The 24,685-nt window shown below is 60.4% G+C and overlaps 2 protein-coding genes across 2 annotated transcripts in view; one reads left to right on the top strand and one right to left on the bottom strand.

Annotated features, from left to right (window-relative positions):
- The window catches only part of RAPGEF1 (Rap guanine nucleotide exchange factor 1), a 105,324-nt gene extending 86,776 nt beyond the window's left edge, over positions 1-18,548 (top strand). The window contains exons 15-27 of the mRNA XM_054727130.1: positions 251-336; positions 3,721-3,832; positions 5,456-5,531; positions 8,031-8,115; positions 9,544-9,636; positions 10,270-10,455; positions 11,102-11,186; positions 11,319-11,413; positions 12,683-12,761; positions 12,836-12,937; positions 14,168-14,265; positions 15,458-15,586; positions 16,111-18,548. Coding sequence (XP_054583105.1) covers positions 251-336; positions 3,721-3,832; positions 5,456-5,531; positions 8,031-8,115; positions 9,544-9,636; positions 10,270-10,455; positions 11,102-11,186; positions 11,319-11,413; positions 12,683-12,761; positions 12,836-12,937; positions 14,168-14,265; positions 15,458-15,586; positions 16,111-16,261 — 1,377 coding nt within the window. The 3' untranslated portion in view covers positions 16,262-18,548. The remainder of the gene's footprint in view (positions 1-250; positions 337-3,720; positions 3,833-5,455; positions 5,532-8,030; positions 8,116-9,543; positions 9,637-10,269; positions 10,456-11,101; positions 11,187-11,318; positions 11,414-12,682; positions 12,762-12,835; positions 12,938-14,167; positions 14,266-15,457; positions 15,587-16,110) is intronic.
- Positions 18,549-23,564: 5,016 nt separating this feature from the next.
- The window catches only part of PRRT1B (proline rich transmembrane protein 1B), a 6,391-nt gene continuing 5,270 nt past the window's right edge, over positions 23,565-24,685 (bottom strand). The window contains exons 3-4 of the mRNA XM_054727574.1: positions 24,677-24,685; positions 23,565-23,771 (exon numbers count right to left, since the gene is read on the bottom strand). The exon at positions 24,677-24,685 is cut by the window's right edge and continues 135 nt beyond it. Coding sequence (XP_054583549.1) covers positions 23,622-23,771; positions 24,677-24,685 — 159 coding nt within the window. The 3' untranslated portion in view covers positions 23,565-23,621. The remainder of the gene's footprint in view (positions 23,772-24,676) is intronic.

The following is a 24,685-nucleotide window of genomic DNA, read 5'->3' as shown; positions in this document are numbered from 1 at the left end:
GGGATGGCTTCATCTCGGTTGGCAGCTGGCATGTGTTGTAAGCAGTGGCACCTGCGCTGTCCCAGAGGCAAGATGCTAGCGGAGAGGCCCTGTGATGTCTGTGTAATGAGCCGCGTTCCTGGGTAGCCGGCTCACATCTTGGACCCTCCCAGGAGCCTGCACTCCAAAGCCACCTGCAGGCAGGAATGCTGGGAAGCAGATCGGCCCTGCGTGGGCACCTGCCAAACCCAGCGCTGACTTCTCTTTTCAGGAATCGCCAGCTGTGAGAGATGGGCATCCCAGAGATCCCTCCTCGGTCGGCAGTGCTCCCGGGAAGGAAAGTGGAGACGGAGAAAGGTAGGAAGTGATCGCGGGGGCCCAGAGTCCACTGACAGGAGGCTGCAGCGACTCAAACCCGGGCTCTCTACCTCCCAAAACTGTGTCTCTACCTCCACCCACTGTGCCCTGTGGGTGGGCAGCAAAGCTTCTTTCTTTTTTGTGACTCTTCAGTTTTACGTGCTCAGGGTAGAAAGCATGGAAGTACAGAAAAGCACAAGGAAACAAGAAAAGTCACAAATAACCCACCCTGAAGGCCGTCATTCTGTCCTGCAGTCGGCCATTACCTGTCGGTCACTGCACACCGTTACCCACCTTACTGACTGCCGTGGCGGGCTTCCAGGTCCTAGGCAACGTCCTCGACCTCGTCCAAGTTCAGGTGCAGTGAGGGAATTAAAAACATCCCCCAAAGTTTTTACTGTTTATGGATACACTGTATATAGTGTATTTTTAAACCATTTGAAAGTAAGTTACAGGGCGACTCTCAGCTCCTAGATACTCCGCATGCCTCCCAAAAGTTTTAAATGCCTACCTGATGACAGTTTCATGTCACACCTGAGAAAATAATACACTTCCTCATATCAGCACACTACCTCACAGGTCCCTGATTCTCCCTAAATGTCTTGTACGGCTTATTTTTTTGGAATTAAGATCAGTCAGGAGTCATCGTTGCATTTAGTTGTATGTCCCTTTCACCTCTTGTAGCATTTCAGTGTTAGCGTAAGGCAGGCCTGACCAGGTCTGGAACGATAGGAGATTTCTCTGGTATGCTCTTCCAGGGTGTACTGAGCAGGGCCTGCACCCGCAGCTTCATGGTGGCACCTCTGCGGAATATTCCATGCACAGGGGGGCAAAAGGAGGCTTACAGTTATGAGTACATGAAACACAGTTTATTCTTGTATTGTTATTTATTAATTGCTAGAGGCCCGGCGCATGAAATTCGTGCACTGGGGGAGGAGGGGGTCCCTCAGCCCGGCCTGCACCTTCTCACAGTCCGGGACCCCTCAGGGGATGTCCACCTGCTGGCTCAGGTCTGCTCTCCCCGGGGAGTGGGCCTAAGCCGGCAGGCAGACATCCCACTCGCAGTCCGGGACCCCTCGCTCCTTACCACCCGCCTACTCGCTGCTCCTTACCACTCAGCTCATTGCTCCTTAGCGCTGCTGCGGAGGCAGGAGAGGCTCCCACCCGCTGCTGCTGCACTTGCCAGCTGTGAGCCCGGCTTCTGGCTGAGCAGCGCTTCCCCTGTGGGAGCACACTGACCACCAGGGGGCAGCTCCTGCATTGAGCATCTGCCCCCTGATGGTCAGTGCGCATCATAGTGACTGGTTGTTCTGGTTGTTCTGCCGTAACAGTAGCTTAGGCTTTTATGATATAGTCTAGAGGCCTAATACATGAAATTCGTGCAGGAGTAGGCCTTCACAGTCGTGGCTGCCTCAGCCCTTGCAGCCCTGGCTGCCTCTGCCCTCGCAGTCCCGGCTTTGTCCGGAAGGTCATCTGGAAGGTCATGGACAGTCATTCTGCTGTCCAGCCGTTCAGTCAATTTGCATATTACACTTTTATTATTATAGATTGTATTAGTTTCCATACAAACGACTGTAATCCTACTTTTGCCCACCCTGTGTTCAAGCTTTTCCTTCCTCTTTAGGCCAAGGTTCAACTACCTCTGGGGTCCTGGGTGTAAAGCTAGGCCATACCCAATGTCATTGTCAGGCCCAAGCATAAATGGTTGAAGAGGTGGGAAAATAGCAAGAGACCAAAGAAAGCGATTAGAAAGCATCCTATAGGGGCCCAGCCTGCTCCCAGCCACTTCTGTGTCCACATAGTCTGACTCACCTGCCAGCTAGGGTCCCCGGGGGTGGAGTAAGGGGGTGGGTTTTCTGGCTTAACACCTAGTGGCAACGTGTGCCTGTGCCACACGACAGCCACTCGTGGGTCCCATCTAGCTCGTGGGGCCTGAAGGTGCCGTTTCTCAGAGTCCCGATGGCCTTGCAAAGGAAGCAGAGGCGGGCACACTTACTGGTTAGGAACATTGCTGGGGTGTTGTCCTCTTTCCATAAAAGCCACCCCACAGACGACCTTGACAGAGAGGCGTGACACAGGGTTCTCCCCAGGACCACGCAGTTTTGCTCTGGCCCATCCGTGTTGGCACAGGCTTCTGTCTTAGGCACTTAGGGTTTAAATGTGGCCTGTGACCAAAGGCAGCCAGTGCCCACAGGATCCATCCTGAGAATCCTAAGAATAAATGGGGAATATGGGAGAAAACTCGGGGAAAGTAAGGCATCTATAGATGCAGTGCCCATGTCCCCCAAATGTCTCCCAGCCACCCACCTGCTCCCCTGTTGCGGGGGGGTCTCTCCTCCCCTGTCGCCGGCCCACTCCTGCTCGGCTCTTCAGTCTCAGCTTGTCTGCCCCATCCTCAGGGGCTCTCCCTGCCTTTGAGACTAGGCTGGGCCCTCCTTGTTTTTTATTTCTTTTCTTTTAAAATAAAAAATACTTTATTGATTTTTTTACAGAGAGAAGGGAGAGGGAGAGAGTTAGAAACATCGATGAGAGAGAAACATCGATCAGCTGCCTCCTGCACACCCCCTACTAGGGATGTGCCTGCAACCAAGGTACATGTCCTTGACCGGAATTGAACCTGGGACCTTTCAGTCCGCAGGCCGACGCTCTATCCACTGAGCCAAACCAGTTACGGCTTATTTCTTTTTTAAATATATTTTTTATTGATTTCAGAGAGGAAGGGAGAGGGAGAGAGAGAGGTAGAAACATCAGTGATGGGAGAGAATCATTGATTGGCTGCTTCCTGCACGGCCCCTACTTAGGATTAAGCCCAAAACTCGGGCATGTGTCCTGACCGGGAATCAAACCATGACTTCCTGGTTCATAGGTGCATGCTCTACTGAGCCACGCTGGCCAGGCGACCCTGCCTGTTTTAACGTCTGTGTCTCCTGCTAGACCCAGCGCCCCAGGACAAGGGCAGGTCTTCCCCTTCCACGCTTCTGCTCAGTAATGGCCCTCGGCAATGACGCGGGCAGTGGCACTAAGGTCACGCGAACTCTCGCCCATCCTGCCTGGCCATTTGCTGTTCCTCTCCTTGAGCACTGACCGCACACGGTGGGCCTTGACAGGGAGTAACTGAGACCAGCACTGAGGGAAACAGACCAGTGGGACCTTCTCCATCCCCTTGCTTAGCCCTTCTGTTTGCAGCTGGATCATCCAGCGAGAGCAGAAATGTCCCACGGTCTCCTGGCTCCTGAGGGCGGCGGGCAGCAGGTCTGGCTGCTCACTGTAGCCGTGATCAGGGCTGGCTCAGGGCGGTCCCCACGGCCAGGGCTGCGCGGCTTCACCTCCAGACCTCGGAGCCAGGGCCTGTGGCACTTGCAGCACAAACCACTTGTCCCTCAGGGCCCTGAAGTCACCAGATGGTCCCGAATCGGCTCAGTCAGAGGAGGAAGTGGACGAACTGTCCCTCATCGACCACAGTGAAATCATGGCGAGGCTGACGCTCAAGCAAGAGGTGGGTACCGCGCAGGCCTTGGCGCAGAGTCTGGCCGGTGACGAGGGTGAGGGGGTTTGAGGCGAATGTAACCTTGAGGTGTACCAAATAGAAGGGCCCAAGTGAGGTGTTGGCCCTGCAGGTGGCTGCCGGGCTGTGGCTCCGTGCACCTCTTCATCCGGGCTTAGCGCCCCGGCCACCAGGCGTGTGCCAGGTCCTGGGCAGATGATGAGTGACAGGAGAAAGTGTGGCGTCCCTTCTCTGAACATCTGGCCAGTGATCTTGGGAAGGCGAGGGGTCACCTCTGAGCCCCAGGTGGATGGTTTGTGAGAACAAAGTCCACGTAAGGTGCTCAGCACAGGGCCCTCGTGTTATTGATAGAATGACCCACCAGTTCCAGCAGGCGAGACACGGTGTTAGACTGCCTCCATCCTGAGCTTGTCAGGAGAGCTTATTGGCAGAAACAGTCCCCAAGCCCGTCAGATCAAGGGGAGCTACCCTGAGAGAGCTTTGCGTCTCCCCTCTGCCCTGCGATGCTGGAGACACCGAAGAATGGCAATCACATGGCCCGTCCTGAGGGTGTGACCACGATCCTGGGCTCCGACTCGATGTAGCACTGATGCACAGAGACGCGGCGGGTGGATCCTGCCCTTTGCACCCTGCGGGCAGGCAGGCTGAGCCGGCCGGGCAGGCAGGGCTGACGGGGCCCCCGCATGGACAGCCGGCTCCTCTATAGGAGAAGTGCTGGTTCGTGACCCTTCCCAGAAATTTCTTCTGAACAGTCAGGTCATGGGCATAGCCACCCCCGCTCTTAGCCGGAAATCCCAGGCACATTGAGGAAGTGAGCCCAGGAGAGAGTGAAACCCAGGGGGCGTGTGTGTCTGCAAGATCGACTCCGGGAGCCCCCGAGCGGGGTTGTGCTCCCTTCTGTCACAGCAAGGGCTCCAGGCGGGCCCTGGCGGCAGCTCTCTGGTCCCAGGCCAGTGCATCAGGTGAGGCCTGTGTGTGCTCACCTGGAAATAAGGCTGTTTCCTTACCTGGCAGGCGTCAGTCCTGTAAGCAGTGTCAGGGGTAACATAAATGTCTTGGTGACACTGTACACTCCTATGAAGGGCTCCCCGGAAGGACCTGTGACATGACAAGTGCGTCTCCCACCTGGGAGCAGATGCAGACTTAGGGCAGCTCGCTGCCGCGTTGGGAACCTGAGCAGCTCGAAATAGTCCCGCTGCCTCAGTTATCCTGGGAGAGGCTGGGACAGTCCTGTCCGCCCCCCCCCTGGGGTCCACTGTCCCCAGTGTGTGAGAACCGCCCTCCTCGCCTCCCTGACCCATGGGTTGGTGAACAGGGACAGGTCAAATGGTGCCGGGTCCCCCTGACCCAGGCGTGTCTCAGAGCAGCGTGCCCCAGGCCGACAATGTCTGGGCAGCCTCAGGGCCATCGGCCTCCCAGATGAGTTCCACTCTGTGCTTGTCTGCCCAGTAGGGCAGGGGAGGGGGGAAGGGCGTGCCTGGCCTCCGCAGCGTGGCCACACTGGTCCCGGCTGAGGGAGAGGGACCTGCGATCTCTGGCACAGCGTCGTTGTCGTGCCATCCCTGCCTGTGGCTCTGAAACTGTGACCACAAGGCTGCGCTGTCGTCCTTGCAGGGTGACGACGGGCCCGACGTCCGGGGAGGATCCGGGGACATCCTGCTGGTCCACGCGACTGAGACAGACAGGAAAGGTATGGCAGTGCCTCTGTAGTGGCCTCTGTCCGTGTCAGCTCCCTGGATCTGGACGCGTCCTGCTGTAGCCGACCATCGGCCTGCCCTCCCCTGGCCTCTCCCGCCCTCTCCCGCCCTCTCCGCCAGACCTGAGTGGATCAGGAGGCGGTGATCCTGGGTCATTGTAGTTGGAGCCGCCTGGGGAAGCAGCAGTGAAAGCCAGGCCTCTGCTTCCCGCCCTTTTGGAGCGTGTCCCCCATTGGTGCGAGGTAGTGATGGCCCAGGACCCACAGGGTCGGGAGGGCAAGTTTCAGGTGCAGAGCTCAGCTCCACAAACGGTACCTCGAGTGAAAACGTGCCCCACAATCATGTTAAGGTAGCTCGCAGGTGGCCTTTATACTTTCCCCAATGTTTGTGTGACATTATTGCAGACTGGATGGGGTTGCATTCATGTTCGCCCAGGGGCTTCAGCCTACAGCAGGGGTGCTGCCTCCCCAGGACATGTTCCCGGCCCCTGTGGGGCACCACCTGCGGGCAGGGGAGCTGTCCTTCCACGTTGCGCTCTGTCAGGGAGAGAGCAGGGCCCGAGGAAGGCCTGTGACCTTGGTCAGCACGGGCGACATCATTTTCCTTTTACATTTTAAAAAACGTTATAAGAGTGAGGTAACCACAGTGCTAAAGTAAGGTGTGGAAGGAATTAAAACATCCTAGTCTTGAAACTCTAACTCCCCAATTTTGTTTTTGTAGATAACCAAATCCTTATAGCAGATTTCTCAAAATATAATTCTGTAAACTGTCAAATTATGAAAGTAGTACAAGAACCATGTTTAACATTGCAGAAAGTTTGAGAAATAGAAAAAGCAGAAATGGCTCCCACCGACTCACACAGCCACTGTCTTGTCCTCCACGGTGTCCCCCCTGGTGCAGACAAGTCTGAGTCCTGGCTGTGCCTGTCACAGACCCGGGCAGCCACTGGGCACAGCTCCCTCTCGGGCTCAGCTTCTGAAGAGGTTGGTAGTGCCCAGAGAATGCGATGATTGAACGCACGGACACAGAACATGTCTGCACAGAGGGAGTCTCTGGAATGTCCCCTCTCGGCCTTGGGGACAGCCGTGGCTCTGCTCTGCAGGGAGCCCTCCGCGCCTCTGCCGGCAAGAGGACGGATTTTCCCTTTTGCCCAAAGGAAAGGGCTGAGGGGGAGCTGGCTCCAGTCCTCGGCTCCGAGCAGCGAACTCCGCTGTCCTGCCCGGTGCAGCCAGCTGTGTCCAAGGCCAGAGGGGGTCCCGCAGGCAGGGCAGCCAAAGACTTGCAGTCCCTGCCAACTGCCTGGGCGAGGAGGCGAGAAGGCGAGGAGGCACCACAGCCAGCTGGGCTTCTGCTTGGTTTTATTAACGGAAAGACTTTGAGGCTCCAGGGCTCCAGAGCCATCTGTACCTGGGACGGATTGCTGAGGCCTGGGCCGCACAGCCAGCTCCACAGGTGGCTTCCTATGGGCCGGAGACCATACTAGTGGCTTTGGACTGGGAGGCCCCGCAACTCCAGGTGTGCAGACGTGGGTCCAGTCTTCCAGAGCAGGCGTGGGCCCATCTCGCTGCCTTGCCCACCCTCTGAACAGAAGCCCAAACTTGACATAGCGGGTGGGTTTGGGGCCCGGGAAGCAGCCTAGCGTGGCACTGTGTTCCCAGCTGTGACTGCAGCCTCGACCTCCCTCATAACACATGCTCTTACAGCTGAACCCCCAGTTCAGACCCAGGTGCGGGAGCAGGTGTTCCTTTTCCTCTCCCCTGTCCCGGGAGTGTCTGCAAGGGCAAGGGCAGGAGCCAGGTTCGGCCAAGCCTGCACTCTTAGCCGGAAAAGTGGGAGCCATGAGGTTTTTCCACCGCGGGAGCTGGGGGTGAATGAGAGAAGATGGGGGAGGTGGCCTGTGTCCCGACCAGAACATCTCGGTAGCATGTGTGCGGACGCGAGCGCAGCCTCACAGGGAGAAGCGCATACTTTGGAGTCGAATCAGGACTTGAACCTCAGCTCCAGCTCAGAAGAGCTCGGACATTCCCAAGCCTGGCTGGGTTGTCTGTCTCGGGAGTGACCTGCATTTAAAACATTTTCTCAGTGTCAGGGACTGTGTGGCTGGGGGCGGGGGGGAGGCAGCCGCACGTAACGGGGCTGAGCCCTTCAGAGGAAGGGGGTCGTGTGGGAGCTGCCAGCCCAGGTGCCCGACTGCTGGAGGCGGCTCCTCCGGTGGGCCTTGCCCTTCCCTGGCACCCGAGCGTGCCACTGCGCATCCCAGCAGCGTGCCAAGCTCTGTCCCTTCAACCTGTCCTTAGCTCTTGTGTGGAAGTTCCCAGGGTTTGTCCTGGGCCCAGCCTCCTGAAGGCATTACCTCTGACTCCGCTCCAGAGCCTGCTGCTGAGGTTGAGTGATCCTCTCCGTGCCTGTGACTAAGTGGTGGGGTCTGAACTCTGTGTCTGCCCGGCGGGGCATATTGCAGCCACCCCGTAACCCCGCGTCCTTCCCTCCAGATCTGGTGCTGTACTGTGAGGCCTTCCTGACCACCTACAGGACCTTCATCACCCCCGAGGAGCTCATCAAGAAGCTGCAGTACCGATATCCTTCCCCCTCCCCCTCACTGCAGGCCCAGAGCTGGAGAGGGGCACGGGCCATGCGGGCAGCGGGCAGAGAGGCGGCCCCACGTCCGGCTTTGGGGCCTCAGGCAAGGCTTCCTCTGCGAGCCTCCTTCCCACCTGCCAAAGGGCTGCGTGAGGTGTGCAGTGCCTGGGACAGGGAGGCCGTGGGGGCAGGTGGTGATGGGTGATTCTGAAACCATTAGAATTGACGCCCTGAGGGCAGGAACATGGAGGCCCCTGCAGAGACCCAGCAACTTGGCACCTGCAGCTTCTGAGCTGAGCCCCAGGGCGTTGGGGTGATGGTTGCAAATGTGTGGGATGAGGAAATCGAGACTCAAATGAACAGCCGTGGGTAGGCATGGCCACTCGGCCTGGTGGCAGACGTGGCTGTGGACACCTGCACATCCATGACAGAATGGGCTCCTCCCCCTCCCCATCTGCAGTCCTGGCTCAGGGCCCATCCTGCCCCCCAGAGTGGGCCAGCCCAGGGTCCACTGCCTTTTGGCCACGAGTCACAGCCTGTGACTGCCATCTGCTGGACAGCGCTGTCACTTGGAGTAGGAAGTCTGGGGTTCCAGCTCTCCCTTCCATCCTGTGTGCCCTGAGGCTTCCCCTGCTGGCCTCCTGTCTCCCACAGCCGGCCTTCCACTCTCCCCTTGCCCTTGCCCTAGTCCTGGCCCCTCGGCCCTGAAGTGGACCGTCCGTCCACAGAGACAGGCTCTCGTCAGCCTCACACGTTCAGTGTTCGCAGGCCTGAAGCAGCCAATAGTCGTGACTCCCACTTGCTGAGCGCTCGCTGGTGCTGGGCAGGCTGCTGACAGGCATTCGCATGTCCTTCCCGACACTCCGGGCACCAGGCAGCGGCAGGCAGAGCGGAGAAGGGTCTGCAGGGAAGGCAGAAACGTGGCCCTCAAGGCAGACAGCGTGGCCTCAGGAGCTGCTGGAGGCGGTGGGGGGTTTGAAGGGCCCCTGGAGGAGGCGGGGCGGGGCAGGGGGTGTTCTCGGGCTCTGGGAAGACGTGGGGCAAGAGTGCAGGAAACACCTCTGGGCTCTGCACCTCCCCAGCCCGGGGCTTCGGCGTCTGCTTGTGACCGCTGTCCTCTACCTGAGGCTCAGCAAGGCAGCCGCTGGCGCTTCAGAAAGTCTAGCAGGAACTGCGGTTGAACCTGACGGAAAGGTGGGCCCGGGCGTGTGGTGGAGACGGTTCTGCAGGCAGGAGAGGGCGTGGCCAAGGACAGTCTGAGGTCTGGGTTGACACCCACTTTACAGGCCGCTGCCCGGGGTGGCAGTGCCTCACTCCCTGGCACATGGTAGCCCTCGGTAAATGGTAGCTGGCAAGGGCGGCCCTTCCGCTCATGTCCCACGTCCCTCCGTGTGAGAACTGCTGCTTCTTTAACCCTCGCTCCACATACGAGAAGTTCTCCCCCTTCGCCGACACGTTCAAGAAGCGTGTCAGCAAGAACACGTTCTTCGTGCTGGTGCGGGTGGTGGATGAGCTGTGGTGAGTGCTCTGCCCTCGGATCGCGGGCCACGGGGGCGGCTTCCCCCCTCGCTCGCCATCCCGTCACGTCCCGCCTGCTCCTCCCCGCTGCGTGCCCACAGTGGTGGACAGGGCTCCCCGGTCTGCTCTGAAGTGGCCATCCCCGCAGGCCAGCCCTGGCCCTCCTGGTTTCCCGTGGGGCCACGCTCTGCCCCTCCTCGCGCTCGGGCTGCAGTTCCGTTGTTGGCAGCACCCATCACGCCGCCTCCTAGGCTGGGAAGGAAATGCCAGGCCCTGCCTTCAAGGCGCTTCCCTTCTGCTAGCGCACAGCCTGGCCTGAGCCTCCAGCTGTGGCGAGTGCCGTGCACGGGAGGTGCTGGGCGTCCTGTGGCAGCTAGTCACCTCCCGAGGGGCCGGACCGTTAGGGAGTCCTCCCCGCAGAGCCAGGGGCTCCTCGGGGCAGGGCTTCCCTGGGGTCTGTCTCCTCAGCCCAGGCCCAGCATGGCCTCCAGGCCTGTCCGGGGCCAGCAAGCATCACTTGCTACCACTGGGCCACCCAGCACTGGCAAGGATGCGGGCACTGTCCCCCCTCCTGTGGCAGCAGCGCCTTCCCTCCTCGTGGCCCTGCCTCACCTCGTGGCCCTGGCCCTGCAGCCTGGTGGAGCTGACGGAGGAGATCCTGAAGCTGCTGATGGAGCTGGTCTTCCGCCTGGTGTGCAGCGGGGAGCTCAGCCTGGCCCGCGTGCTCCGCAAGAACATTCTGGACAAGGTGGACCAGAAGAGGCTGCTCCGGTGTGCCAACTGCGACCAGCCCCTGGCAGCCAGGGGCGTAGCAGCCAGGTGAGCCGCCAGCCGTCCGCCCAGGCCATCCTGCCCCTGCCTCCTCTGGTGAGAGCTATGCCCAGCAGCTACCTCTGCACCCCATTTCCTTAGTGCACCTCCCTTGACGAGGTGGCTCAGGGACAGCCTAGCGGGTTCCCTGGGCCCTGGGCCTCTGCCCTGGGGTTATGTTGCATGGCGAGACGCCTTTAACCAGGAACTGGGGCACCAGGGCGAGTGGCCGCTCACCAGGGCAGGAGACAGATAGGCGTGCCTTGGGCTGTGGTCAGCTCTGAATTAATTTCCTTCCCAGCACTCAGGTGGAGCTGTTAATTCTCACCCAGCCCTGCTCTGCCATCCTGAACATTCCCAAGACCCTGTATGTGGTTCCAGTCTGTTGCCTGCCCCTCTACCCCAGCCAGAGATGTTTGTTAGTGACTGTCTCCGCCTGCGTTCCTATGGCACCATCTCTGTCCCCCTGTGCCCTGCGTTCTCGGGCAGCTGAGCTGTCCATGGGCTCACAAGGGGACCTGCAGGACCCGTCCAGCAGTGGCAGGAGACAGGGGCCAGCACCGTGGTCCAAGCGGTCGCTCCCTCCAGCCCTAGCTCCGAGGCCCGCTCAGCTCCAGCTGTCCCTGTCCATTCACCTCGGGCGTCTGTCTTCCAGGCCGGGGACCCTGCATGACTTTCACAGCCATGAAATAGCTGAACAGCTGACCCTGCTGGATGCCGAGCTCTTCTATAAAATAGAGGTACGCGTGGGGCAGGGCTCGGGGGGAGGCTGGCCCTGCCCGGGAGCCACCGCGGCTTGTCCCTGAAGGAGGGGAACTCCCATCCCGGGACAGCCAGAGGGTCCAGCCCCATCCAGCTACTTCCTTTTTCAGATTCCTGAGGTTCTGCTTTGGGCAAAAGAGCAGAACGAGGAGAAGAGCCCCAACCTGACCCAGTTCACGGAGCACTTCAACAACATGTCCTACTGGTAAGGCCGCGCACGGAGCCGCCCGCGGCAGTGTCCTGGGCAGAGCCCCGCTGCTTCAGCCCTCAGCTCCTCCCAGCCTTGCGGGCGTTAACTGAAGGCCAGCAGAGGAAGGGGCACCTAGCGCAGAGGCTGGTTGAGGGCCCCGGCGCGGCAGGGAAGGGTCCTGGAGCGAGTGGCAGTGTCTGCATACACGGGGGACATTTGCCCCCCGCACTGGTCCTTGCCGTCTCCCCACTGCCAGGCGGGCAGCCTCAGAGCTCCTCACACTGACCGCCTGAAGGTGGGCCTGCAGGAGTGCTGGCCATTGATACTTTTGTGTGGCCTTTAATCCGTAAAGCAAAATGGAGCCCAGAAGTGTATTAACATGGAACAGGACTGTCGGCTCTTCAAGGCATGACTCAAAAGCACCCACAGCCTCAGCATCAAAGAGGTGGTCAGGGCGTGGCAGCCGTGCCGTCCTCGCTGTGCACCGCCCACCGCTGCCACCAGGGGGTGCTGATATTTTTAAAATGCTCCACGGGCTGCTTGTTGGTGAGAAATCAGGTCATCCCTACCTTTCCCTCCTTTCTCCCCAACACTGGGCACGGTCGTTCGTAGGCACACATGGATGGCCCTGAGCCTGGCCTCAGACCCAGCCCTGTGCTGGGCACAGAGGGCTCCCAGCACACCCCTGGGGGTCTGCCTAGGAGGGGGTGCAGGTGGGACCCCGCAGAGTCACAGTCCTCAAGGTGGATCAGTGCAGGCGCCCTCCAATGGGGCAGAAGAGGCAAAGCAGAGGGGACCCTTCCTCCCAGTGACTGGCAGGGGCTGTGGGGAGACCACAGGGCGTCCGGGTCACCCTGAGGTCCTTGTGCAAGGCTAGCCTTTGCCTTGGGTGCTAAGGTTCTGAGCGGTGCCCTCGTTCGTGTCTGGCAAGGTGGCCTCTGAACCCACGGGCCTGCCCCGCTGAGCTGGTCCTGAGGCTGCGAGTCCATCCCAGTGGGGCTGCTCAGCTCTGCTCAGGAGAGCTCTGCTGGCATCCTCAGAGCGCGCGTGGTCGGAGGTCCCCATCCTGGTGTTGGGCACCAGCCGCCAGATCTCTCGTGGCCTGTGGCCTGCCCCTGGGATTCTGTGAGCTCCTGAGAGCCAAGACAAGGGCTGCAGTTGGTGCTGCCAAGCCCGAGGCACTTGCTACAAGCCATGGAGCGTCCGGCAGGGCCGTCTCCACCAGGACCACAGGGGCCCTGGGGGAGTGCCGTCCCCTCAGCTCTCCTTCCCCGGTCCCTGCAGGGTCCGCTCAATCATCATGTTGCAGGAAAAGGCCCAGGACAGGGAACGGCTGCTCCTGAAGTTCATCAAGATCATGAAGGTAACCGAGCCCCGCCCCAGCCTGCTCCTCAGCCCTGCCCCGCCCCCGCCCTCACGGCCCGCCTCTCTCTGCAGCACTTACGCAAGCTCAACAACTTCAACTCCTACCTGGCCATCCTCTCGGCGCTGGACTCGGCGCCCATCCGCAGGCTCGAGTGGCAGAAGCAGACCTCAGAGGTGAGCTCAGGACAGGAGTGGAGACCTGGGCTGGGTCCCTGCTCTGCCAGCGCCCTGCTGTGCGGCGGGGACAGCCCACCCTGCCTGCCCCGGTCTCTGGCCTGCAGTCCTTGGGCCCTGAGGGGCGTGGCTGGTGCTGGGGTGTCACATCACATTGCCCTGCAGCCTGCGCCACGGGCCGTGCCGTGGTCCCAAGGCACCTGCTCCTTCCTTCCCGCGGCCTGTGCTTCCAGAAGGCCTGCCCTGGGCGGGCTGCATTAGGCATTGTGAACAGACAGACATGCTGTTGGGTTTCTTCAGGGTCAGTGCTACAGGGAAAGGGGTGTTGAATGAGCCTGGGTCAGGGAGGCCCCTGGGGAAGTGTTGGTGAGGCCAGACCCTGAGGAGGAGCCTCCTGGGAAGGGAGGGGAATGCCCATCAAGGCCAGAGGAGTGCACAGGCGTGCTGGCGCCTCAGGTAGCAGGACAGGGTCAGTGTGGCCAGTGCCCATGTCGCTGTGAGGGACTGGCCCTGATCACTGGGGCCTTGGGGGCCTGGAAAGGGACTGGACCTTTATTCTGTATGGAGGCCAAGCCCCCAGGGCTGAGCGTTGGCTGGGCCGCCCAGGGCTGTCTGGAGGTGACACGAGAGGACAGTTATAAACAATATTGTTTGGAGAAGTGGGATGTCCACACCAGTTGCTCCAGGAAAGCACGAGGTCCTCAGGAGGCAGGGATGGCTTCTTGGAGGAGGTGACCCTCAGAGTGAGAGGCACCTAGCAGGCAGAAAGGCAGGATCGGCTGCGTCTCCCAGACAAGAGCCCAGGCTGCGTGCAGGAGGAGTGAGGTGAGGTCACCTGCCAACCCGGCGGACTTGGCCTTGAGAGCAGTGAGAACGACGGAAGGCTCGGAGCTGGATGGCCGGTGCAGGGTGGGCTGTAGAGGCGCACTTGGGCTGCAGTCGGGCACAGCCCTGCGGGAGCCCGAGGCCCAGGGCCTGTGCACGTGTGGGTGCTGACGGGGAGGAGACGGGCCGAGCAGGCACAGCAGGCCCTCTGCAAGGTGCTCCAGGGAGGTGGCCCCTGAAGGCCTGGTCTCCCCACGTCTGGGCAGAGCCCAGTTCTGGGTTGGTGTGTGTGGGTACCCTCGAGCATTGGCAGAGGGTGGGTGACAACTTGGTCTGCGAGGAGGGGTGGGGCTCAGTGCCCACCGTTGTCCCAGTGCTCACAGACTCCACGTCCCTCCTGCACAGGGCCTGGCTGAGTACTGCACACTGATTGACAGCTCGTCCTCCTTCCGCGCCTACCGGGCCGCCCTCTCGGAGGTGGAGCCGCCGTGCATCCCGTACCTGTGAGTAGAACCCCTGCCCGGCTTTGCCCCTCGGTTGCTCTGGAGATGCTGTATTGGGCTCCCTGAGGAACCCGCGCTAAGGGTTCCAACCAAGATGTTTATATTGTCTGAACTCTAAATTGTGTAGCAAGGAGTGCCTTTTACTTTTCAGCAGAACAGCGGGGTCCAGTGAAAAGGTTCCGTCCCCCTGTCCTGTTCCCACTTCTCCCTGGCCTGCAGGCAGCACGCACAGGCGCGCGGACAGGCGGTAGTCCTTCCCCCGCAGTACATCGTGCCATATTCCAGCAGGCCTCAATCTCGGCCGCATGCCACCGCCACCTGAGGCCCCGGTCACCCCAGGAACCCTGAGAGCACTTGGCATGAAGCAGCTCAGAGAGCGTGTCCCCCATGTGGGCCCTGGAAGAAGGAGTACAGAGGTGTTTCCTGGGAAGGGATCCTGTGGTCAGTAAATACAGGAAGTGACGGAAAGTGAAAGCTAAACGGGCTTCTGTTGCAGGTCTTATCAGAGCCTTAGTAAGCTAGTGAGCACAGTCTCCGGAAGGGATGGAGGAGTCAGGCGGCGCTGCCCCAGGGCTGAGTGTCTGACGGGACGTCCCTCAGAAACGCAGATGAGACAGCCGACTCCTCTCCCGGCCTCCCGGCCTCACTGCACTACACTTTCCCGTGGGCGCTCGGTGACGGGTCCCTGGGCCTCGGGCTGGGCCTCCCAGGTGGAGGGACTGCCATCGCTGGTCACGTGGCTTCGCGTCCTGTGTTTAGAGGCACCTGCTAACAAGAGGGCTCTGTCTCCCGCCCACTCCCAGTTTGGGGTCCTGTTATTTCTCCTGTTCATTTATGAACTTTAATGAGCCAGCCTACAACTCTGCTGGCTTCTGCTGCCGCAGCCACTTCCCCGACGGTCCTCTGAGGCCGGACAGTCACCGAGGCCTCTGCAGCGGGCAGGCCTCCGAGGCTCCTCCGGGACCTGAGCTGGCTTTCCCGGGGACCCAGGGTTTGGGAGCCGGGACTTCCGCTGGGAAAAACAAACGCCTCTCAGAAGCGCTGGCGGCTTTGGTAGTTTCTCAGGCTCCGCCCAGGGGCCGGGGCCGCGGCCGCATCAGCGCTGGCTTGTCCTGGTGGCCAACCCACCTGCCTGGACAGCAGCCACCTTCTGAGTCACCTCCGAGGGTAACCGGGCTCTCCATCCTTCCAGGGGGCTCATCCTGCAGGACCTCACCTTCGTGCACCTGGGGAACCCGGACTATATTGACGGCAAAGTGAATTTCTCCAAACGGTGGCAGCAGTTCAACATCCTGGACAGCATGCGCTGCTTCCAGCAGGCGTGAGTGCGCCCCGCCCTCGGCTCCTGGGGCCCGAGCAGAGATGGGAGGCGGCGAGGACCAGGCTGTCAGGCGGCCAGAGAAAGGGCCCCCGCGGGGCTCAGCACAGGATGGCCCGTGGCCTGCACACAGGTGGCCGCCAGCCCGTCCCTTTTCCCATGCAGGAAGCTGGTGACTGGTCTTGCTGGCAAACTGTGCCCACCGGACGCCAGAGTAGTGGGTGGGCCCAGCGTCAGCGGCCCCCAGGGTGGGCCACGGCATGAGTGGGGCCTGAGGAGCGGGTCTCCCCGGAGCACCTGGAGAGGGCAGCCCAGCTGCAGGGATGCTGCTTGGGGAGACCTCGCAGGAAGCAGGGCCCAGCTTTAGGGTGTAGTGTGGGCCCTGCGCGCTGCTGACCTTGTGCGGGAGAGCTCGTCCCCCCTGGAGGCCGTGGGCAGCAGGGCGCCTGCCACAGCGGTGGGCTGGGCGGTAGGGGATTGCCTTCGAGAGGTCGTGGGCGCTCACTGGCTGCCTCCCTCCCCTCCAGGCACTATGACATCCGGAGAAACGACGACATCATCAACTTCTTCAATGACTTCAGTGACCACCTGGCGGAGGAGGCCCTATGGGAACTCTCCCTGAAAATCAAGCCCAGGAACATAACAAGGAGAAAAACGGACCGGGAGGAGAAGACCTAAGAGCAGCGGCCGTGAGCAAGGAGGACGCTCACAGAGGCTCAGCGTGCGGCTCCGAGACCCGAAGGGACTTTGGACCTGTTGTGTGGCAGCAGCGCTGGTCCGGCCTCAGCCAGGGGCCAGCCGGGCAGGAGCCCCGAGTGCGGGCAGCTTCCTGCCCCTTCCTCCCACAAGCGGAGCCCACGGCCCGGCGCGGAGCCAGCAGGCAGGTCTCATTGCCGATTGTGAACTGGTGGTTTTCTCATTTGGTTTCTGCTTTCACGTCCGTCTTCCCCCTCCCCGTCCCGCCTGATCCTCCTTCCACCTGGGAGCCGCGGAGACTGCCCCTCCCTGACTTCCAGGGTCCGGATCTGCTGAAATGATGAATGAGTGGAGGCTCGAGGACCTGGTGGGGGCTGCACCCCGGGGACCGTGAGTGAAGGGACAGTTAGCTGGGTGGGCAGAGAGCAGAGCAGGCTTGGCTGGGGCTCCGTACTTTCCAGCCCTGCTTTTTAAGGTGGAGGACGGGGCGCCGCTCACCTGGCCCTCTAGGTACGACAGGTGGCCTCAGCAGCCCGAGCTCAGGCGCTCCTGTCACGGTACTGGCCCCTAGCACCGCCCTCAGCCTGCGGGCACCCGGCTGCTGGCCAGGCAGTAAGTAGCAGTGGCTGCCCTCTCTCCTTGCCCTTATCTCCCCCACCCCGTCACCTGGCACTGAGGGAGCTGGGAAGAGGAGGTTGGAGCAAGGGAGCACTTTGCCATCCAAGAAATGCATTTTAGCTGAGCTGGGTTCGTAGCTCTTGGGTGAGTTAATTCAGAGAGAGGGGAGTACAGGGGCGTTTCTGTCTAGGGGGAGGCCTCTGGCCCCCTCCTGTCGCTTGCTGTGTGCCTTAAACTCCATCTCCTGCCCCCTCCGGCCCATGGGCTCCCCTCCTACCATGCTCCATCCTGTGGGCAACAAGGACTCCTCACCGGTGTCCCCACCGCTGTTGGCTCGCCCCTGGGAGGGACGGTGTCCCTGAGAGGCCAGGGTCTGGGCTGCCCGGCCACACCCCAGGGCAGGCTCGCCCACCCGGAAAGCGTCTTTGCGAACAGTGCTCTCCGTCCCCCTGTGCAGACCACTCCTGCTGCTGAGGTGACAATCCGAGGCCAGGCTGCAGGCCCGCTCTCAGGTGCCGGCCGGAGCTCCCACGCGCCGTGGGCTCCGATGGGCCCGCCTCTGCGCCCTGCTGCGCGCGGTGGAGTGCTCACCTGTCCCGGGGTTGGCACTGGCCACGCAAACTCCAGGGCTAACTGTGCTCAGCCAGAACCGAGGACAGGAGAAAGCCACGCCCGTTGGTTACTTAGATTTTGTTGGTAAAGAAGGGTGTCACTTTGAGTCCTTCACGGTTTTGATGAGCTGTTAGCAGGAGCAAGGCTGTGCTGGCCTTGCCCTCGTCTGTCCTGTGTGTGGACGGAGAGGCCATGAAATGTCGGTTACGGTCCCTCTGGCGTGGTCCTGCCGGCCGCGGCCAGAACACGTCACTTTACTATTTAAGAGTGTGTGTGAGTCACTGTTTACCAGCAGTGCAGCGTGTGGGGGGGTTTCTAGGCTGTGCCTCGTTCCTGTCCTCGTCTCAGTCTTCCCCAGCTGCCCGCTCTGCCGCTGCGCTGGGCCCTCGGGGCTCCTGGGCGGAGGGAACCGGGGTTCCCCTGCATGTGGGAGCGCCACAGGCCAAGACGCAGCCTCAGAAACCCAGCCACTCGCCGAGAGGCGTGTCTGCGGCCTGTCGGCCGGTTCTCAGCCATGAGCTGGTGGGGAGGGGGTGGGGGCTCCACTTCCCCCAGTTCAGGAGTGGCCCCGCCCACCCCTCCCCGCGCCCTCGGTGGTCTGCGCAGAGGGGCCAGGCACGGCGAGCAGCGCCCAAGCCCGGAGCGGGGACAGCAGGTGCAATGTGTGTGTGAATTCCTGCCGCGGGCTTCCCACCCGTGCCTCATTAACACGTCCTCTTGGCTCCGGGGGTTACCAGACCCCATGCCAGCACCACAGCCCTGCCGTGAGCTGTCTGTCTCGGGGACAGGGTATGAGACTTGATCTTCAGGACAGACAGACAGACACACGACCAGACGGTCGGGTTCCCTGCAGGTGGGTAGAGCCAAGGAGAGGGCAGGCTGGCGCCACGTCTGAACTGAACCCGAGAAGCACCGCCCCCGCCCCCAGTGTTACATTGTAATATATATTCCCGACTAACGGCTGATAGGGCATCTTCCTGCAGACATTTCAAATGTGTACCTTTTATACGAGAGGAAAATAAACAGATGACAGCCACTGCCTGTGTGCCACCGCGTGTCAGTGATGGTTCAGGCGCCTCCTTTTCTGCGCTCCTCTCCGACGGGCTGCTGTTGGGGTGGCGTCCCCCACACTAGCTCCTGTCAGAGGCCTGGGCTCCATCCACCCTCGAAGGCCTCGGAGGCTCCAGGTCTGTCCGTGCACAAGGCCTGGCTTTGGGGGCAGGGGCCATTTGGTGTCCCGGGGGACGAGAAGCGGCCCCTCCCTCACTTAGACCACCACCCAGTTGTCCCCTGGGTGCATCACTCCGGAACCCGGCGAGGTCGGGTTTGGGGCCTTCAGTCCCGCGTGCTCGGAACATGCTGGAGGGACATGGCTCCTGGCTAATGGGCTCTGGTCCTGGCTCCGCAGCCCGTCAGCCAGTGGCCGTGGGTACGCGGTGCCTTCTCTGTTCCCCGCTGCTCAGCTGTAGGGGTCCTCCCAGCTTCGACCGCGCAAGCTCAGCGAGTCGCAGCCTGTGTCTGCTGAGCTGTTGCCACGGGTACGACTCACCCAGCATGAGTTGGGCACCATGCACTTTGCAAACAGCTTTGCCTCATTTCATCCTCTTAATTTACTGTCACCCGAGGGAAACACTACAACACGGTAAGTGCTACAGAGGAGAGGTACTTGGCATTACAGTCATGTGGTTTGAAATCCACGCTGATAGCAGGTCCTGACAGGCGTAACAGGTAACAGACGGGGCGTCAGTCTCCCTCGAGCCCCGAGAACAGCAAGGGAAACACTGCTCGCCTCGTTTCGTGAGGAGAATACAGTCTTGGCTCCAGTCCAGACAAGGGCAGTGCAAGAAAAACAGGCGAGTGCGGACGCAGAAGCGCCGGAGTAACTTCACCCCAGCCCGGCACTAGGAACCCCGTCCTCCCTGACGTTGGGCGCATCCGCAATGCAAGGACGGAGCGACATTCGTACGTTGGCGACGTGCTTGGGCCCCCCACGTGCCCTCACTAAGGGCCCGCCCGTCATTCATCCCAGTCCCAGGCCTGCTGGCTGCTGTTGGCGGTTCTGCAGAAGCGGTGGACGTCCCCTCGAAAAGTTAAAAATGAAACTGCCTATGACCCATCGATCCCCGTCTGGGTAAACAGCCGAAGAAACCCCAAACACTGTGCCCACTGCAGCACTGTTCACGATAGCCAGGATCCAGACGCAACCCGCGTGCCCATCAAAGGACGAGTGGATTAGAGCCCCGGTGCGTGTCCACACGGAGCGACACTGCTCAGCCCCCGGAGAGCAGTCTGACCATCTGTGCGGCACGGACGCGCCTGGAGGGCGCTGGGCGGATGCAGTAAGTCAGAGACACATACCATACGACCTCACTGGCACTTGGCGTCTGAAGAACAGCGTGAAGGGTGGGTGTGCTCTTTCCCGCCGGGGCAGACTCCCGAGTGGAGGAACCCAGACCGGACCACCCCGCCGCCCACACTGGACTTGGCGTGAATGGAGAGGGAACTGTGCCAGCTGAGCTACCGCCAGAGCTCGCGCATTTCACAGCCCGGCCTAGCCCCCCCGAATGCCAGGAGCAGATGAAAGGAAGGACACTCGGAACCACCTCCACGGCCAGACTTCAAAACCGGGCACCAGCTTGAGCAGGCGCGTCATACAGAGACTCCAGAGAGCTGGCGACAGGCGCAACGTCGCCAGTCATCAGAGAAACGCCAGTCAGAGCCACACTGCGCTGCCCACCGCCTCAACCCTGAGCTGCGCCGGCAGCACCAGGGTGGCGAGCAGGAGCAACTGGAACGCCCTCCGTGGTGGGCGGGAGGGCAGCCTCGCCCTGGGCTAAGGTGGCACCGCCGCGGCTTCCCGGGAGCCTTCCTCACCGCTCGGCACGCACCACCGTGCCACACTGTGTGCCGCAGACATTCTCACCCCACGCCAGCCGTTCTCTCCTGCACAGCGCCACTGCCCCAGCCCCTCCCTCCAGGGCGCGACAGCTCACTCCTGCGCCGTGGGTCTCCACACGGGCCTGAGGCCTCCGAGGACCGTCTCCTTCACCACGGCGGCGGCGAGCCCGAGAACTGGGCCTGCCGAGTCCGAAGGCAGCGCATTGTCCTCAGTTACTTTTAATGACACAACGCATGCATCCCATCGTCAAGGTCAGCCATGCGTAGTGCAACCGCTCCTAGTCCCGGGGCAGCCACTGTCCTTTGCACGTGCGTGCATGTAAGTATACGGCACATACATCATGGACAGACAGACACCACGGTCTGCTTCCCACCAGTGAGACCGCAGCCTTCCCAATGTTTCCCCAGCCGGGCAAGGAACTGGCCGCTCGTGGCCCCAGGCTGTGCTTCTCTGATTCTGTGGGACTCGGACCTCTCAGTCCCTCCCTCTCTGGCTTCCCAGATGTCCAGGGGCCTCCCCAGCACCCTGAGCTACACGGACCCTCCTGGGCTCTCCTGTGTGTGGAACTTCCCTCTAATCCACTAGCTCTTTAATCCAGCTGGAGTGCATTTCCCATACAATTTGAGAATAATTTTTTCCAACCAGATAGCCAACTCTGCTTATTCTGAGTCCTCCTTGACCCACTCAATTAAAAGGCCATTTTGATGGGGTAGTAACTCCCCACACACACGGGGGACGTTTTCTGACGTCCTGTTGGCCGTGTGTCTTGGGTATTGTAGCTCTGTGATAAGCTTTAATATCCAGGGAAGACAGTCCCCTCATTCAATTCTCTAAAAATTGTCAGTTTTTACACATTTCCCTTCTATTTTTTAAAAACTTGTGTCATAGTTTTAAAACAAGAAAACGGTTTTCTTGTTGGGATTTCATTAAATCTCTAAAAATGCTACATATTCTTATACTACATCTTCCTATCCAGATATTTTGTTCAATTTTATATATATAGGGTGTCCCCCAAAAATGCAGATACACACTTTGAATAATTATAAAGGCAGTGTTTATTAAAATACATTTCATTTTCAAAATTGAGCTATCAGCTGTTAAAGTGTATATGCATTTTGGGGGGACCTGCTGTATATATAAAGTTATATATATAATTAAAGGCATTTTCTTCACTTGGACCCAGATCATTCTTGTCAAATTTATTCTAGATTTTACTGTTTTATCACTACTGTGAGTGGGATTTTTATTTTTTATTTTTATTTATTTATTTATTTTAATATATATTTTATTGATTTTTCACAGAGAGGAAGGGCGAGGGTCAGAGAGCTAGAAACATCGATGAGAGAGACACATCGATCAGCTGCCTCTTGCACACCCCCTACCGGGGATGTACCCGCAACCAAGGCACATGCCCTTGACCGGAATCGAACCTGGGACCCTTGAGTCCGCAGGCCGACGCTCTGTCCACTAAGCCAAACCGGTCAGGGCGTGAGTGGGATTTTTAAAATTTTTTCTATTTTAACTGCTTATTGCTAATGACTATCACATTTATTTTGTATCCAACTATTTTACTGAGTTATTCTAATTTTTTCATTGATTCTTGGATATTACAGCTAGAAAATCATTTTGTCTCTTTTGACAGACAGACTGCAAGTTTCATATTGCAAATTTTACTTTGTTGTTTTTACATTAGCTAGAACCTTAACACAATGTTGAATAATAGAGACACTAGGGGCCTCCATGGATTGCTCCTGTGTAATGGTTTCTAATGGCTTTAATAGTTTCCCATTTAATGTGCTATTTCCAGTTGGCTCCTTAGCTTCTGCTTCACTGGGAGCTCATCAGAGATGCGGAATCTCCGCTCCCACTTCCTGACTCCGAGCTGCCCCTCTGGAAGATGCCCGAGCTTCGTACCCGCAGAGCAGGCCCGGGGCCAGGGACTTCTGTCCTTTGAGTTTCCTTAGTTCAGTGGGAACAGCTGTGGTGTTCCAGCAAGTCCTCTACACAGTTCCTCCTCCTCTCCCGGGCCGTCCTGCATTCGAGTGACAGCTGTGCGCTGTCCTGGTCCAAGGCTCCCAGCATCTCCAGGGCTGAGTTGTTGCCAGGGCTCCGGGCAGCACCCAGAGTGCAGAGAGCAGGCGATTTAACGCGAGCTGCCAGTCTTCTCTGGCTCAGCGGGGCCTCCCTCCTCTCCGTGCGGACGGTTTGTCATCGAGTCTCTGGCGCCTTGAGAATCTGGTGAAAGCTCTGGACCCTCCCAGGAGAGTGCCCATCAGTGAGCGGCCTCCCAGCCGCTGAGTGGGAGGTGCCTGGCTGCCCTGCCACTCACAGTGAGACCCTCACGCCCTCCCCTCCCCTCCCCTCGGGCTGTGGAAGACCCTATGGAAACGGGCACTGTGCTGAGCACCCACGGGTCCCCGCCCTGCTCCACCCACGGGTCCAGGGCAGGCCGTGCTACGGCCCTTACAGAGGAGGAGAGCCCCCTTTCCTTGAGCAGCGAGAAGCTCTGAAGGCCAGGACTGTTCTTGGGGCTGCGGACTGGACCAGCCAAGGAAGTTACTGTCGGTCACAGTGCCCCCTGCTGGTGAGTCCAAGAGGGAGGTGTGGGGGCCCAGCTGTTGCCCCCACTTTGCAGATGAAGAAACACACTTGTGGCCTTGGTTTCCGGGTGCTGCGGGGCCAGCGTGAGGGCCTGACCTAGGATGGGGCAGGGCCCTGACCAACCAGCCAGGAGCTACTGAGGGCGGAGGCCACGCCCACCAGCCCGGTGGGAACCCGAACCGCAGCTGTGCCCTCTGACCTGACCACGCGAGCAAGGCTGCGGCAGGGAGGCCAGTGTGCAGTGCCCTGCCCCACCCCGCGGTGCTGAGCACACAGACTTCTGGTCCCTCGATGGTCTCCTGGGGGTAGGGTGAAGGCAGGGGCCTCGGGCCGGCCAGCAGTCCCAGGACGACCTCAGGAGGAGGCACCCGAGAAATGGGTCTCCCGGGGCCCCCATTCCTCAGCTGGGCCTGGGCCCTGAGACCACTGCAGATTAGATCGCTGCCCAGGCCCTCAGGGCTGAGGCAGCCACAGGTGTGCTGAGCGTGCCAATCCCTCCTGCTCCCGCCCCCGCCCCCTCCCCGTCCCCTCTGTGGCCCAGCAGGGATCGCAGTCACAGGAGTCTGGCCAGGGCGGGGTCCGGCCTCCTGTCGCCCCTGGAGCAGCCCCGCCTCACGGGAGGTAGAGGGCCACCAGCACGTAGATGACCCAGCTGGTGGACACGAAGACCCCGAAGAGCAGGCTGAACAGCACGAGGGAGCGGGCCTTGCGGGAGGCCTCCTCCGCCTGGGCCAGGTCTCCCCGGCTCAGGGCCGAGCGCGTCTGCAAGCAGACAGAGTGAGGGTGAGCCCCCGCCCCCCCACTCCCTCCATGCAGCACCATCGGGCCAGGCCCCAGTGTAGACTGGGAAACTGGCACCCTGAGAAGTTTGGGGCCTGCCCAGGAGCCATCAGGTGGTGGCGGCCAGCTCTCGGGCACCTCATGGGCCAGGCACGCCCCACACCCTCGCCCCGGTCTCCTACAATCTTCACAACAACCCCAGATGTTGGTGTCTTTGTTGCCCCCACATTGCAGATGAGGAAACCGGTTCAGAGAAGTTAAGTGACTGTCCTAGGGTCACACAGCTGGTGGCGGGGCCAGAATTCACAGACACCTCTGAGCTGTCCTAAGAGCTGCCTTCTCCCCACAGTCCTGGCCGACGGTCAGGGAGCTGGGGGGAGGGGAGGGTCAGGGCATGGCCAGCTCAGCCTCGGCTAGAGACTCCAGAGGCTTGCCTGCTCTGTCTGTTAAACATCCTCCATTGGCATGACTGGGTCCCCAGAGCCTGACCCTGCACAGGGCAGTGGTTGGGGGGAGGGGGAGCGGGGACAGATGGAGATGAAGAGATGGTGGGGGCAGGGTGGGTGGTAAGTGGGTGGGCAGTGGGTGAGAGACGGATGGTTGGGTGGTAAGAGGAATGAGGCGGGGAGGGTGCACACAGCCCCCCGGGATGGCCACTCCTGGGCCTTGGCAGGCACTCAGCTTCATGGTGAGCTGTCGGAGCCCAGACCTGGGGTGTGGGCGGAGCCGGGGGGAGGGGGGGAGGTGTCCACCCGCGGGACAAGGGCCCAGAGACACTGGCCCCGCCCCCTCCTGAGAGGGACACACCAGAGTCCGGCTCCTGGGGGAGGGGCTCACATACCACCCCGGCCCGGTGCCTGCTGGGAGGTGCACCAGGGCTGCCCTACCTCGTGGGA

Source organism: Eptesicus fuscus, chromosome 15, assembly GCF_027574615.1.
Source record: "Eptesicus fuscus isolate TK198812 chromosome 15, DD_ASM_mEF_20220401, whole genome shotgun sequence".
In the NCBI taxonomy this organism is placed as follows: domain Eukaryota; kingdom Metazoa; phylum Chordata; class Mammalia; order Chiroptera; family Vespertilionidae; genus Eptesicus; species Eptesicus fuscus.
The sequence above is the reverse complement of the archived record's forward strand: the minus strand, read 5'-3'. Positions and strand labels throughout refer to the sequence as shown.